Raw genomic sequence first — 14,598 nt, 5'->3', positions numbered from 1 at the left:
GTGTCAGAAATATAAGTATTTTTTCATCAAGCATGTATCGTAACAATACTATTGGTGTCCACATCTTAGTTGAAAAATGTTTGCCAAACCAAACATAACAAATTGGATGGGGATCTTTAGAAAACACGCTGACTCGATACAAGAGAATCCAGTTAAGTCGAAATCTGGCAATGGTCCATTTATTGATACTCTGGTAATTTCGTGTGTGGGATGACTGAATCTTTGAAAATATATAGAACACTTTCCCATGCCAAGAACACTTCCGGGATAACATGCAGCCATATCATCCGAGATAACATCTTTATGACTGTATTTAATATTCCATAATCCACCTTGTCCATATTCGACAAACTTCATTAAGAAAATTAAACCGACCTGGTTTCCACGCATTTTTCTCTCCAGCAAAATGAGTCGCAACTGACGAAAATGTAAAACAATGACTAAATAATTGTTCATCCCTGACATCGTCAGGGTCATCAGGTATATTTAGCGATAAATATCGCCGCGCAAGATTTTTCATTTCTTCGTGGAGAGATTCTGTGCAATAAATAACGACAATAGGTCTTACAAATTGATCATAATTTGCATCATCGGATCTTTGAATATACATACTGATACAGGATCATTTTTACTCATTTCGTTTATTGAATCAAACATATCACCGTTGTAAAATTAAACAGTTTGATTCCGTGGAAATATTGTCACCGCAGAGGTCCACGCATTGTATATTATGTTCAATAATTTCAATCGGAGCTCCTTTTGATTTATATTTTGATTCGTGCAAAATCTCTCCGGTTATCGTTTTTACTTGTATTGGGAATTTTCGTTTCTTTCCTAGCTCAGCTACATCTTTGTCAGACTCAACGGTATCCTTAACTATTTCTCCCCACTCCTTAATTATTTTACGTATCTTATCTGTTAGACCGTTTCCACTAGTCGAGATGGTAAAATGTTAAATTACTCGTTCGGCTACAAAATTTATTTGTGAAAATATTATTAGTTTCAGATTATTAACGTTGGGTGTATCATTTATCGGATAAATTCCATAAATACCTGCTGTTACAGGATACGCTTTTTCATAATACGATTTGTCGATACCAGTCAACATTCCTGGTTTTAAATTTTTACTCGGTAAGGCAATTTTTTTTATTATGAAGGACATGGTCATATTTCCCACGCATGATCCAATTGTCTGTTTCTTTTAGTACAACAAATTTTACATTTAAAAGATATTTTCGATTGTCAAGATAATTAATTATCGTTGCCGCTTCTTTGTCGTTCATCGTAGCATCAACACTATCGGCTTTGAGTATGATTTTGAGTATGATTTTGAATACTGGCCACACATGAGATGCGCCATCTTTGCGAAATTCTTTCTTGACGTCGTGAATTTTATTAATCAAACTTTTATTTTTCGGATCAACTAGAGCTCGGACCGGTAAGTCAGTGGATATTCTGTTAATATTAAATTTATATTTAGAACACTTAATGTTACAAAATCTCTCGAGTTCATCCACATTATAACTAAAACAAATATTTAAATTGAAAAAAACAACAAATGCAGATGGTTTCTGATAGGATCTTTGACTCCTTGTAACAAAGCATGCGTAAACAAATTATGCGGACATCATTTGCAAACGGAATGTTTAGGACCAAAACCGAGTTAATGATGGGGTGTTCTAGTTAGAGGAAACACGCGTTTGTGTATCCAATGTGGTGGTAATAAAATATAGAGAACTCGAAAGATAGTATGATTTTTTTAAAATAATGACAGTGACAGGGTTATAAAATGCTTAGAAGTTTATTTAATAAGATTCTCAGAGTAATGATTCAGGCAAATTAATATTTAAACAAATAATGTTATATATAAAATGGAGGAAAAAGAATTTGTCAGACATCCTATCATTAGGAACTATGAAGCATCTTGTGATGGTATAATCAGACATTGTCGACGAAAAAAACCGGTTGGTTTTGTTAATAGTACTTCTGGTTATCTAATGTTCGGCGCCGAATGGAGGAAAAAAGTATTACAGTCATAGGTTCATATTCGAGTGTTATTTTGGGGTGATCAAAGACGATCTTGTGATTGCTCATATTGATTCAGATAAGAAAAATAATAATTTATGCAACCTTATGCATTCGGAAATACTGGAAAGTGTAAAAGAATTCTTAGGAGGAGAGCCGTCGAATCCGTAAATACAGAAACTAGTGAAGAAATAATATTTCAATCGAAAAATGCGGCTGCCATGTATTTTTATATCGGCATGCACTCATTACGACAATTCGCATATAAAATATATAAATCAATCTACTCAGAAAGGTACAAGCAGAAGATTTTATTCTATTATGTTCCAATAGTGTTAGATACGGACAACGATCCTTCATTTTATCAAGGGAGAAAACTCTGGCGTGGATATGTAACGCGGTTGATAGAGTTATCGTTGTCTCCTTGACTTCGCCCTTGATTTTATCAAGGGGAGATAGATTTCGCGATAGTATTGGCTTGTAAAAAAAAAATATTTTTGTGGTTACTTATCTCCGAAATTGATCGCAAAAGTAAATTATTGTGGACTTAAGTGAGCAGTGTATCGCAACAATCAGCCTGTGTTACAACAACGGCATTATGTTTCAAGGAAGTACAAACGAAGGTATACTTCAAGCTCTGACAATTGTCTCCGTTGACACTGTCAAGGACAGAACCAAGGACTGTCAGTAATCTTTTGTTTAAGATAAATCGTGGGTTTTTTTAAGAATTTACTGAATTCGTTGGATTTCTTGTTTCATCTACATTTTTAAGTGATTGCAGCTTATAAAACAAGCAGCGAGCAGCCATACCATTTCCTGAATTATTTTAAAGTATATATGTTATCCACAAAATAACAAACTTTTCAGACCTGAATTTGTCAAGGCAGAAAAATATATTTTTCAAACCCGATTTTGTTAAGGCGAAATATATGCAGCTTTTTTGGAAAATAATATTTCTCGCTGTAATTTTACTCAGCACTGTAGCATAGGTAACTTTATAATAATTTCTGAAACTTACATTTGTAAGATTGTAAGATGATGCAATGCAAATGCTGTTGATTCTCATGTTGGGGTTCGAATCTCGTGACCGACGTACTGAAAACGGTACCGATTATAGCGGTTTTTCTATATAAGGGTGGGGCGCCAGCCCGAAAGCGTTTCATGTACACCTCTTATCACGTCAGGCAACGTGGTTAGTACCGTATTGCACTCTCCCCGGAGTTTGATATTGGGGGTGTACATGAAATTGAAAGGCATATACCACCTTCTGAATATTCTAACATTTCGTTTCACTGAAGGTATGTTTATGAAAGAATTTGTGGCGCCCAAAAAATAAACAGTAGCATGGTGAGCGCTAAATCTCACTAAAGGGCTACCCGCAAGGACATCAAACGGCCAAAAGAAACGGTCACGGGGTACCGAGAAGGCCAATAAATTGTTCTGTGTTTGGAGACTATATAATTATTGTTCTGATGGTATTTTCAAGTGATTCCCTGTCGTGTATGAAAACCCTCACATTTTGATACATTATATTATATATCAACTGATTTAATTAATTGTAAAAATCGTTAAGATTTTACATATAAATTAAAATACGATTTTCATTCCTTAAGTCAATTAAATGTCCGTTCTGGTCATTAAGTTTAAAGTTTATTCTTGATAATAAATTATTATGACAACGTAGATAAACAAGATATATTGGTTCTTGCACGATTAAATATCCAGGAGGTACTTGCGAAGAAAATGTATAAAGAATATAATAGTGCTGAGCCTGATTTGATTTTTTTATCTATTTGATAGCTGCCATTAATTACAGCACATACAAGATTGACTGAGATTGTAAATGTTATATTACCGATTCCTGGTGAAATACGACGCCCGTCACCGTATGAATCATTGTTATATCGAAGAATAGTTGGAGGTGGGGATATTTTTCTCCATGATTCAACGATTTTAGGAAAGTTTTCGTTGATAAGATCGTTGAGTGATTTTTCTTAGTTTGTGTTAAATCATGCTAATACAAAATCTTCTAGTCTTTTTCAGTTTTTCTATAATGATTAATATATAGTTATTTGGTTAATTCTCAATAATTTCTTAGCTCAATAATAACCTGATTAGCATGTTTAATATCTGACATAATCTGATTCAAATGCTTTATTGAATCAATAATTTATTTCTTTCCATCGTTATTAGGGTACTCCAGAATATAATTTTTAAATAATTTCACTAATGTCTTGGATATATTAACATTTTTAGTTTTAATAAAATCAGCATATGCTCTGAAATCCTTTTCATAAACATATTCAGTGCGGGGTTTTACATCAACATCGATTACTAAAAACGGCATTGTAGTAAATTTAACATCAGGATTTTCAGCATAACGAAATATCTACGATAGTCAATAGTCTGGAATTATTATGATTTTTTTTTATTTGTGAAGAATTAACCTATCACTGGTTCTGGTGGTCCTTGATACACAGGTGAGATTTCAGGCCATCGTAACCCAGATCTGATCGATGATTGATATATATCTACAACGTAATCAGGAGAATTTAATTGTATCGCGGATGATAATGTTGGTTCGTGGACTATTATAGCTATTTTCGCTTTTCTTCCCCTTTTTGATTTGATTCTCCGTTGAAATTCATCATTGATTTGTTCGATCTGATAACTTCCTGTGGGAGTAGAAACAACTAACCAATCGAAGGTTACATCTGGTTTATTTTTCTTTGCAAATACAAATACATTAGTTGCATGTAATCCACCAAATTATTTTAGTTTCATGTTTGGCCAGCTGTAATATACTCGGAGAAAGATGAAGTTAAACTCCCGTTTTTTATTTTAAGGCCTTGTTAAAATGTTTAAGTTGAGTCATGGTTAATTATAATTTATTTGTTCCCCCATTACAAATTTGATCTTTGTAGTGATATTTTTGTTCCGCATTTACTTGCAAGGTTTGATTGTAATTTTGTCACCTGACCGGAAGACAGAGTGACACTAACGTGACTATACGACACCGACAGTTTTATAATATGATGAGAGATTTAATTACATGTTTTCTATTGGAGCGTCAACAACTCTCATTCTTCCACCAGCACCTTCTAGTAACATTGTTTTCTCTTAAAGAATAACTGCAATTGCTTTGTAATTACCACCAGCGGGTAAAACGTATACTCGAGCTCGAAAGTGAATATCAACAACAAATTGTCTACATAAATCAAGATGTGCCAACGAAAAGTAATAGATTGGATACAATGTTGTAAACTCTAGTTGTGATATTTGCAACCCTGTGTCTATGTTTTGATCACGTCCCACAATTTGATTAACCGATGATATGCACGGCTACATGATTTTAATGAAAATTTAATAATATATCTTCAAATGGTTCTTGATGTCCGTTTGCCCTTAAGGAAACTTCAGACACGCCAAGTTTATCAAATATCATATGGCTACGTATCTGAGAATTCACTCATGCAGTATCTTGGAAAGCAACAAAAGTGTGTCATGGTGCATAAATACCTTGCTGTGATGATATGTGCCATGTAAATAAACTATTAAAAGCACTTTGAACACCATCTGTAGTTACTATCAGCCATGATAACAATGATTTACCACCTGAATCCATAAAAGAAAGTAATTTTTGTTCTTCAGCAATTGATGGAGTCATTAGCGGTATCCACAACGAAAGTTTTGTCAGTATTACTTTTCCATGAAGTGCTACGGTTCCAACCGGATCAGCTCCTTCAGCATGCCAGATAGCATCATCATCGGTAGCTATTCTTACAAGTACAACTATATGCTTGACTCCGAAAATAACCTTTCTAACATTTCCAAAAATATGTGACAGTGGAACTGAGCATGAAAATCTTCTATGAACACCATTCAACAATAATCGCCGTGAATTAAATCCTAAATTGTAATTTATGTTCATTGATATTAATGCGGGTGTTTCTGTATTTCCTACAGCGTTTCTTACGTTACCTGTAGTTATGTTAATATATTCAGGATGATCAGTGTTATCTTTGGCGAACATCATTGTTGGGCCAAATGATCTTGTGTACTCAGTAGAATATCTTGCTAGACCTATTTGCATTGTAGCAACATCAACATCTTTTTGAATCGTTTCAATATTTCTTCCCTCAATCATGTACGTAGCACTGTTCAACAACGCAATGATACCGTTGTTGACAAAACTAATTCTGACATCAGTTGCATATTCAGTATTATCTGCTTTTATAATTTCACCTTCTACCTCAATAAACGCTTCAGCAGGTAAGAATTATCTGCTTGTATCCTGAACTTGTAATTCGATTCTCGCCCGCTGATTTGGTTCCCGTGTGTCATAAGAAGAAAACTGATAATCATGAATCGATTCCTCTTTGAGAACTGTTGCGTCTATATCGAACACCGGATTGGATACACATTTGAAAATTTTATTAAAACTGTTATCGTCTAACACGAAGGCCACTTCCTGAAATAAAACTTGTATTTGTCGGTATAATTTCATCAGTTAACATTGTAGGAACAACTTCATTAGCAGCCAGTTCTGCTAGCTTTTCATTGGCAGCTTGATTTATTATTTTACTGACTTTTTGCAGGCATAACTTCAGTGCTGGCCAGTTTCACTGGTGGTTGTGATTTTCTTCGTACTAATCGAGCTAGTCTATCCTTGACTGTCGAGGTCGCTTTTCCGGCAAGATTACCAATAGCATTAATACCTTTATCACGAATAACCTCAGTAGCCTTCACCCTTAATTGTTTTGCAATCGGTATTGCTTTTGGAGCCATCCTTTTGAAAACTCCAATAACAATATCACCGAGGCCATCTCGATAAATCGCTTTGTAAGTAGGCAATCGTGCGTTTACTATCCTGAACATTACAGGCCCATGTTGAGCAGTGTGTATAATCACTTTTTTAATTACATAATGATTAATTTTTTTGTTTAATCGCTGTGATAATCATCAACAATTTCATCGACGAGAGAACGATACGCGTTGCGATTCACAATACCGCCAGTAAATAATGTTCGACAAATATCAGATATGACATTAATAATTTCCGGCGAATTATTTCCTGCATGTTTTCCACCGATCAGAACTTGTAATCTATCCATGTCAGAAAGAACATCGTTAGGACAGATTCCTTGAGTAACAAAACCACTTTCAGTTATTTCATCTACATCATTTTTACCTGGCAAAGAAAGTAATTCCCACATTTGTCTAGTTTTCTCAAATTCCGGATCTTTTTCTTTTTTTCTCTCTCGTTTACATTCTTCCTTTTTTCTTCTTTTTTTTTTTCTTCAGCTTCTTCATCACTTATCGTCGGAGATGATTGCTCCTGTAATTCTAATAGTTGTTGTGATTCTAGCCGTCGTAATTATTCAACATATTTACTTATTTTAGTAATAAAACAATTATATCTCATGTCTTTTCTTTTATTGATCCTATCAAGTTAAATACGTATTTTAAAAACCTAATCGTAACAGTTTTCATCTTTCACATATTTATCAGAGTACGCGGGTTTCAAAAACGCTTTACGATGATAAATATCCACCGCAAACATAGGTAAATTTACCTCTTTAATATTTCTTATGTGGAAAATACCATCATCGCTAAATTTATCAATTGCATATACTCTTCCTTGTACTGGTGCATCATCATTTTCAATACGAGCTTGTTCAATATATTCAAGTACTTCTTCGTCTATGTCAGCAGACTGAGTATCATCGTCCGCGTTAGCAGGCTGGCAGAGTCTGGTTCATCTAAATATCTTTTAAAATCTCTGTTTAGTTCTTCTTGCTATCTTTTTAGCATGCCTAGTAGTCGGCTCTAACGTTGGACGAAGACCTTCAGTTGCTTCTGCAACTCTTTCAGTAACTTCTGTAATTGGTTTAAATAATTTTGATGTACCTTCTGCATATTCAACTTGTGCTTCTTGACGTTCTTGAAGATTTTATCTAAGAGAATCACGAACAGGCAAAAACGTTTTGATTGCTTTTAATCTTTCTCTAGCTAATCTAGCTCTGTGAGATTTAGCACCAGGTGACATTATTGATATAATAATTATTTAATTATAGCAGCAGAGAGGGTGCGACCTCACTGAGACGTCAGGTGGGTAAACGCGCGTGCATACAAATTTAGAGGAAAAAAACACGAACGACAAAAATAAAGTAACAAACAAAAACTAAGCCCCAAGAGTCCTCTTGAAGAGACACTCGTGGTTGGTTAGAGGCTTTGGTTTAGCGTTAGTGACCTTATTTTGTTTTTTCATTTTCGTAGTAAGCTTTTAGTTTTCAAAAATGGAACGTCCTACAAAAAGGTATTTTCGCCCTCTCTGCTGCTTATACTTTTCTTATCAAACTCGTGTTATAACTTTCTTAATTCGTGTTATGTTCGAACTATTAGCCTTGAGAAAATAACTGAGAAAGGACACATGAACGTATGAAAAATGCAAATTGTCGAGATGGTTTTAGTTAAAGTTATTCAGTATATGTATAAAATCGGAGAACAAAGTGAAATATTCCTACAAACGTATCTGAAATTATGGAAAACGAATCTATATTATCTAGTATAACGTAAATATGGACAGTGTATTTAATTTAATTATTTGATATCATTTAAGTATGGACAGTAAATATTATTTAATTATCTGATATAATATAAGTATGGACACCGAATTCATTTATCTGATGTAATGTCTATAATTATACTGCAAGTATGAACAAAAGAAGTTAGACATATATAATTTATTCAATGGTTTAACCATAATAATTTGTAAGCACAGCTAAGATTTCTTCCTTTGTTGACTTTATGTCTCGCAAATCAAGCGTAAAACGGAGCGAAAGTCTGAACTATCCGGAACTAGTAATTTTTTGTGGGCATGCGCATTGGAACTAAGAGAGATACTTTAAAGCGCTACGGTCAGTAACTCCGTTGCAACCGTGAAACCTTCTTTACAGAAGAGATAATGAAAATAAAATTTCTCATGACAATTTAGCCTTTATTATAGGCAATTTTTAGGAGGTATGTGTTTTAAGAAGGATATACACTAATTTTGTTCCTGAGATAACTATGTTTGTTGATGCACTTTGTTTTATAATAGGTTTGTCTACAGATTTAATCACATATCCATTTAGTTTATGGTGGCTTTAAAACATTCTGAATTCTGTATTCAGTATTTCCAAGTGTAAGCAGTACATACGTTAAATGGAAGAATTTTGATTACATATCTTGAGAGTCAGCATGTGTAGAAGATATTGGAAGGTAATCGGTAGGCTTGAACTTGTGCTGATTTTTAATGCTCTGATTGAATAGTTAAACGAATAAATTGTCCACTAGCATATTTAACTTGTCAGACTCAATAAACATTAATGTCATGGTCGAATGGAAGTAGATACTAAATTCAAATGTCCCTTCATATTTCTTTCCAGTCTTGCTCTAATTTCTGATAAATATGCAATAGCTATATATATATATATATATATATATATATATATATATATATATATATATATATATATATATATATATATATATATATATATATATATATATATATATATATATATATATATATATATATGGGAATTAGTTCAGTGACACATATTTCTCAATCCTTGAATATTTATGTCGATTTCTATGTTTTCTCATTCTGAAGACAATGTTGCTACCTTTCTACAATTCCTGCTACCAGTTCTTGTTTTATTCACGCGTATGTTTCTTATCACTTTATATTATATTATATTATATTATATTATATTATATTATATTATATTATATTATATTATATTATATTATATTATATTATATTATATTATATTATATTATTTGTGTGAGTGGCTCTTTATTTAATGCTTTGTTTGCATTTTTTGCCTGTTTGTTGAAAAATCAAATCGCCCATGTACATGCATGATATGATTATGCGAAGGTATCGATAAACTCCGCTCTAAACTTATACATTAGATAAAATACATACCATATCATTAAATATGAAAGTATTAAATATTATTATTAGTTGACTTCAACAAGGACTTAATGTCTTGCAGTTACAAAATTCTCTTATGATTGTAAACTACTTACATGTTGGGTTATTACCGTTGTCTTCTCTGTTGTAAATCCGAAGCCACTGTATCATGACTAGTGCTTGAAGGTCAAGTAGCCACCAAGGGTCTGTCGAAGCTTTGGTGTGCGAACACGTGTACTCTGACCATATGTAGGTCGCATCACCATCAACAGCCTGACTAGCATAATAAGATCCTACGATAGATGATTGATAGGCCGGTTTCCCATAAGCTAGATTTCTTCCTATAATAATAATAATAATAATAATAATATTAATAATAATAATAATAATAATAATAGGTTAATAGTAGCAGCAATAGTAATGGTAGTATTGAGATTAATATTAGTAACAACACTGACGCACTGATGATAATAATCAAGATGAATAAGAAGAGGAAGGAGAACACAACAAACAAATGTTAATTTTATTGGAAATTGTTTTTCATTGGTTACCATTGTGATATTTAGATATCCCTTTAGTAACGCAAACATATTTTGTACATCCATTCACAATACAAACACAGCGGAAAAATAGAAGCGACAATCAAGACTGACATATGTGCACAACACGAAAGCCAATTTAATTACCTGCCGGTACCTGTAGCTCACAGAGAGCTAATCCTCCATCCGGCACGACTGAAGAAATATTTATCTGTTGACCATAAAAAGGGCGCCAACACTTGACAATAAATTGTTTCTTTCCGGATGTATCATTCACCGATCCGCATAGATTCGTCTCATTTTTACCAATGATGCTGACGTTAAACGGATGAGCTGACAAAATTCAGCAAAGATGTTACAAGTGTATGCAGCGACACATGAACAATATGAACAAGAAAACTTCTAGTATCTCACAACCAAGATGACAACCTTCCTTAAAGGTAAAATGTATATGAACATGTAAAACATATAACCTCATTGCGACTCTAAATTATAATAAAAGCTGAATGATTTCGAGCACTTAGATTAACAATTTTGTTGATTATTATCAATCATTTGCGCTGGTGATCTCGGAGTCTACAAGTAATCGATAAGACTTGAATAAGACTTGAATCGTGTTAAAAAAGATTCGAAGATAAAAATGCTACAAAATTGTTCTCTGATTGAACTTTATAATGAAAATATTCATTCTCTATTCAGTCACCAAATGAATCATTCATAGTCGAAGATATTTCTCAACTTCATTTGTGTATTTAATATTCATAGTTTAAGTATTCAACTACTTGTGAGCAATATAGTAATTTTTTACGTTTTCATTTTATATTCACTATAATTATTCGAAGGAAGAAATTCCAAAAGTTATTCGAACAACAATACAAAATTATGTAAGTGGATGGGACAAGTATTAAACACTAAAGGTTTCCTTTGGCTACTAAATTACTAGAGTTGATCCCAAACGTATGCCAGTAAAATCTACTTTCCTTCTGTTATCCGGTGAAAACAAATGTTATTTTGCTATTGAATTGTATGTGTGCCTTAAGTTGTTCTTCGGTTCAAACTGTTGCAGTTTTATTGAAAGAATTTGACTAATTGTTTATTGGTGCCAATATATAATATTGCTATTAGTTTCATTTTTAATCGTCTTCAAAGACAGACCTAATTCTTAATGCATTTGAGTTGATATTATTATCAACAATATGCCAAAGACGATATCATATAAAGCAGACAATCTAAGGTGTGAGTTTGTTTTTCGTAAATATTTAATTATTATAAAGTGAAGAATGATATTGACAATGTATACGCCAGTTATTAATAAGAGGGATTAGGCCACTGAAAATCTCGCAAGTTTAAATAGTATAGCTAATAAATAATATTTGCCTGTCATGAACATAACAAAGAGGTGAAAAAATATTTTGATTGAGAAGTTCGCATATTTTTTTTTAAGAATCATCGAATATATTGTACAAAAACGCCGGTTACCTATCAACATTTTGATCAGCATGTTAGATTTGTAAACAAACAAAAAACGTAATATTCTATTTTTATTTTACAATCTACAACAAGCGTAACATCTCATTAAATATAATTTTCTTGCTACATAGTAATAGATTTATAACGAATTTATTGTTTTCATTTTCATTTTTCTCTAATTATTTTGTGAGCCACCTTTAGCTTTTTGACGGCCATGAAAATTATCTTTTAGATAAAAACACGAGTTCAAATTATTCTTTACACATCTTTGCTATTATGATAATATCACATTCAGTTGGTGTCATATCTTTCTTGAACGGTGATTGCATTTTATTGCATGAAATAATTTTATTCAAAGATAAAACATCAGACAGAACTACTCCAGTAACTCGTGGAAGGACTGCTATATAAACGGATTACATTGTCCTAAATCTGAATAGATTAGTAATAACTTCATTCAGTTAGGGGGAAAAAGCAATGCTGAGCATTTGATTTAAAGGATATATCGAACGTAGCCGACACCAATACTGTCAAAATGAACAATTTGAAAATAAATAGAAGTTACAATCATTATTACTTTCCAATATATGGGAATCTAAAGATTGATATACGATATATTTTTAAGCTCAAAATCTCTTGAATACATATAGAGATTCTTACCGCATTGATGACAGAATTTCGCGCAGATTTGTAAGCTCGATTGATGAACACACCATTTCGCCATGCAATCATCTCTTTTGTCAGCGCAGTTTCCTGGTTATTCAGAAATATTATCACAATTACAAAATGTTTCTATATATTTATTTATCTGTCTTATTTTTATTTGTCTGTGTTACAGCACACATACGACAAACAGTTACCTCTTTTGTCTTGAAATCTTCTTGTTATCAAACAGTAATTGCAATTACAATGTATGTCTATCTACAGTTCTTGGACAATATATAATAACCGAAAATATGTCGACGTCATTTATCGAAATGGTCTATCCAACAGTATATAGATAAGATTATTATGTAAGCTTTATTTCATCTCAAATTTATATGAAATTATACATATTTAGCGGGTGCTATTTTTACGCCGCACTAAGGGTGTACACAGACCATTGGCTCCTCTTGATACGAAATTAATACACGGCCATAAGTAGACAATTGCCTAAAAAAGATTTTAGAAATAGAAGCACATCAGAAATAACAGGAATATAGTTTTCAACAATTCAGAAACAATTGAATACAATTTCCCAAAGATGGAGCAAGAGAAAATTAGAAACAACTGGAAGGATCTAAATATATGAGCAAGAGGAGGCTATCATGTTCTCTTTCGTCTTCCTCGTTGCAATTTTTGATAATCCTTAACAATCTTCTCGGAACTTGGGTGAGTCTTCCGTGTTAATATTTCTCTAAATAAGAATATTAAGGTGTTTAAGATTCCAGAGAGTCATTGTTAGGAAAGACAATACGATAGCGACCTTCACCATGTTAACAGTAACATAACTGAAGTTGAAGACTTGCGGTGTAGAGGACCTTTTACCAATGAAACTAAACATGTGTCGAGCAATGTTTGGAAGTAGATGTTTAGAGAAAGTCCAGCAAGGAATATCAAGCAGATTGTTTAACTATGCACCATGATTAAGCAACACTCAAGAATATTTGGCATTTGGGTACATTAACAACAATAGGTTTGGAAACATCACCCGCTTGAACGCAACAGTCACTCTGACAAGCGTGCCAGCATATTTGAATGAAAATATGTGGCCAATTGTTTCAACATAATTACAAATGCTGAATTATCCATTCTGGAGCATACTTGTCCAACCCATTTTTCAAGGAAGATCAAACAGTGTAAAATTAAATGAATATTGTCCGACCCATGCTGATAAAACAGTGGAAAATTAAATGAAAATTGTCCGACCCATATTGATAAAACAGTGGAAAATTAAATGAAAATTGTCCGACCCATGTTGATAAAACAGTGGAAAATTTATAAAGCCCGCAGGCCTTAACCTGATTATCACAGAGCTTGAACCTGAAACATTTGTGAAAATACCTGGCAACCAAGCTTGAAGAAGACGACATAAATGGGTGATCTCGTTCAAGTCCATTGTTATTTCAATCCCTCTTTACCAGTCTTATATCACTGGACTTTAACACTACATAACAAAGCGATTGCAAAATGTGATATAAACCAAGTATTAAATGTGCAGTTATCATTTTCTTTAATATCTTTTCTCAGGAGACTGTTAATAAATGGTATTTTCCGAATGAAAACAAGTCACCTTGCAGAACATTCTAAGTTCGTAAATAAGGTTAGGCCTTTGACACAAAATTTAGTAAACGTTTTGTTTGCTTCTTACAATTATGGCCAATACCAAGCAGGCACAACCTTCAATCACTTATAACGATCAAGCACATAATATAAATCAAATATACATGGCATCTTATATGACTTTAACTGAAGTGGCCACTTTAATTTGACTAAATTCTGTATATCTCTATTTATCTGTCTGTCTACCTGTATGCCCGTATGTCTTTATGTCGTCGGTCTAATTAGTATTTCCAATTTCGTTCCAATTCTTATTAGCTTCAAGTCTTCATCATCAATTAG

General features: G+C 33.0%; 1 protein-coding gene across 6 annotated transcripts in view; it reads right to left on the bottom strand.

The window, feature by feature from the left end:
• LOC149798395 (uncharacterized) overlaps positions 1-14,598 on the bottom strand; it is a 129,767-nt gene that overhangs the window by 58,060 nt on the left and 57,109 nt on the right. For all 6 annotated transcript variants that reach the window (XR_016422011.1, XR_016422010.1, XR_016422012.1 and 3 more), the window contains exons 4-6: positions 12,658-12,750; positions 10,675-10,860; positions 10,105-10,329 (exon numbers count right to left, since the gene is read on the bottom strand). Coding sequence is in view for 2 of the 6 variants with exons in the window: in XM_089963583.1 (XP_089819709.1) it covers positions 10,105-10,329; positions 10,675-10,860; positions 12,658-12,750 (504 nt within the window). In the remaining 4 variants the exon portion in view is untranslated. The remainder of the gene's footprint in view (positions 1-10,104; positions 10,330-10,674; positions 10,861-12,657; positions 12,751-14,598) is intronic.

This window comes from Sinohyriopsis cumingii, chromosome 6, assembly GCF_028554795.1.
Source record: "Sinohyriopsis cumingii isolate HCF-2022 chromosome 6, ASM2855479v2, whole genome shotgun sequence".
Taxonomy (NCBI): Eukaryota; Metazoa; Mollusca; class Bivalvia; order Unionida; family Unionidae; genus Sinohyriopsis; species Sinohyriopsis cumingii.
The sequence above is the reverse complement of the archived record's forward strand: the minus strand, read 5'-3'. Positions and strand labels throughout refer to the sequence as shown.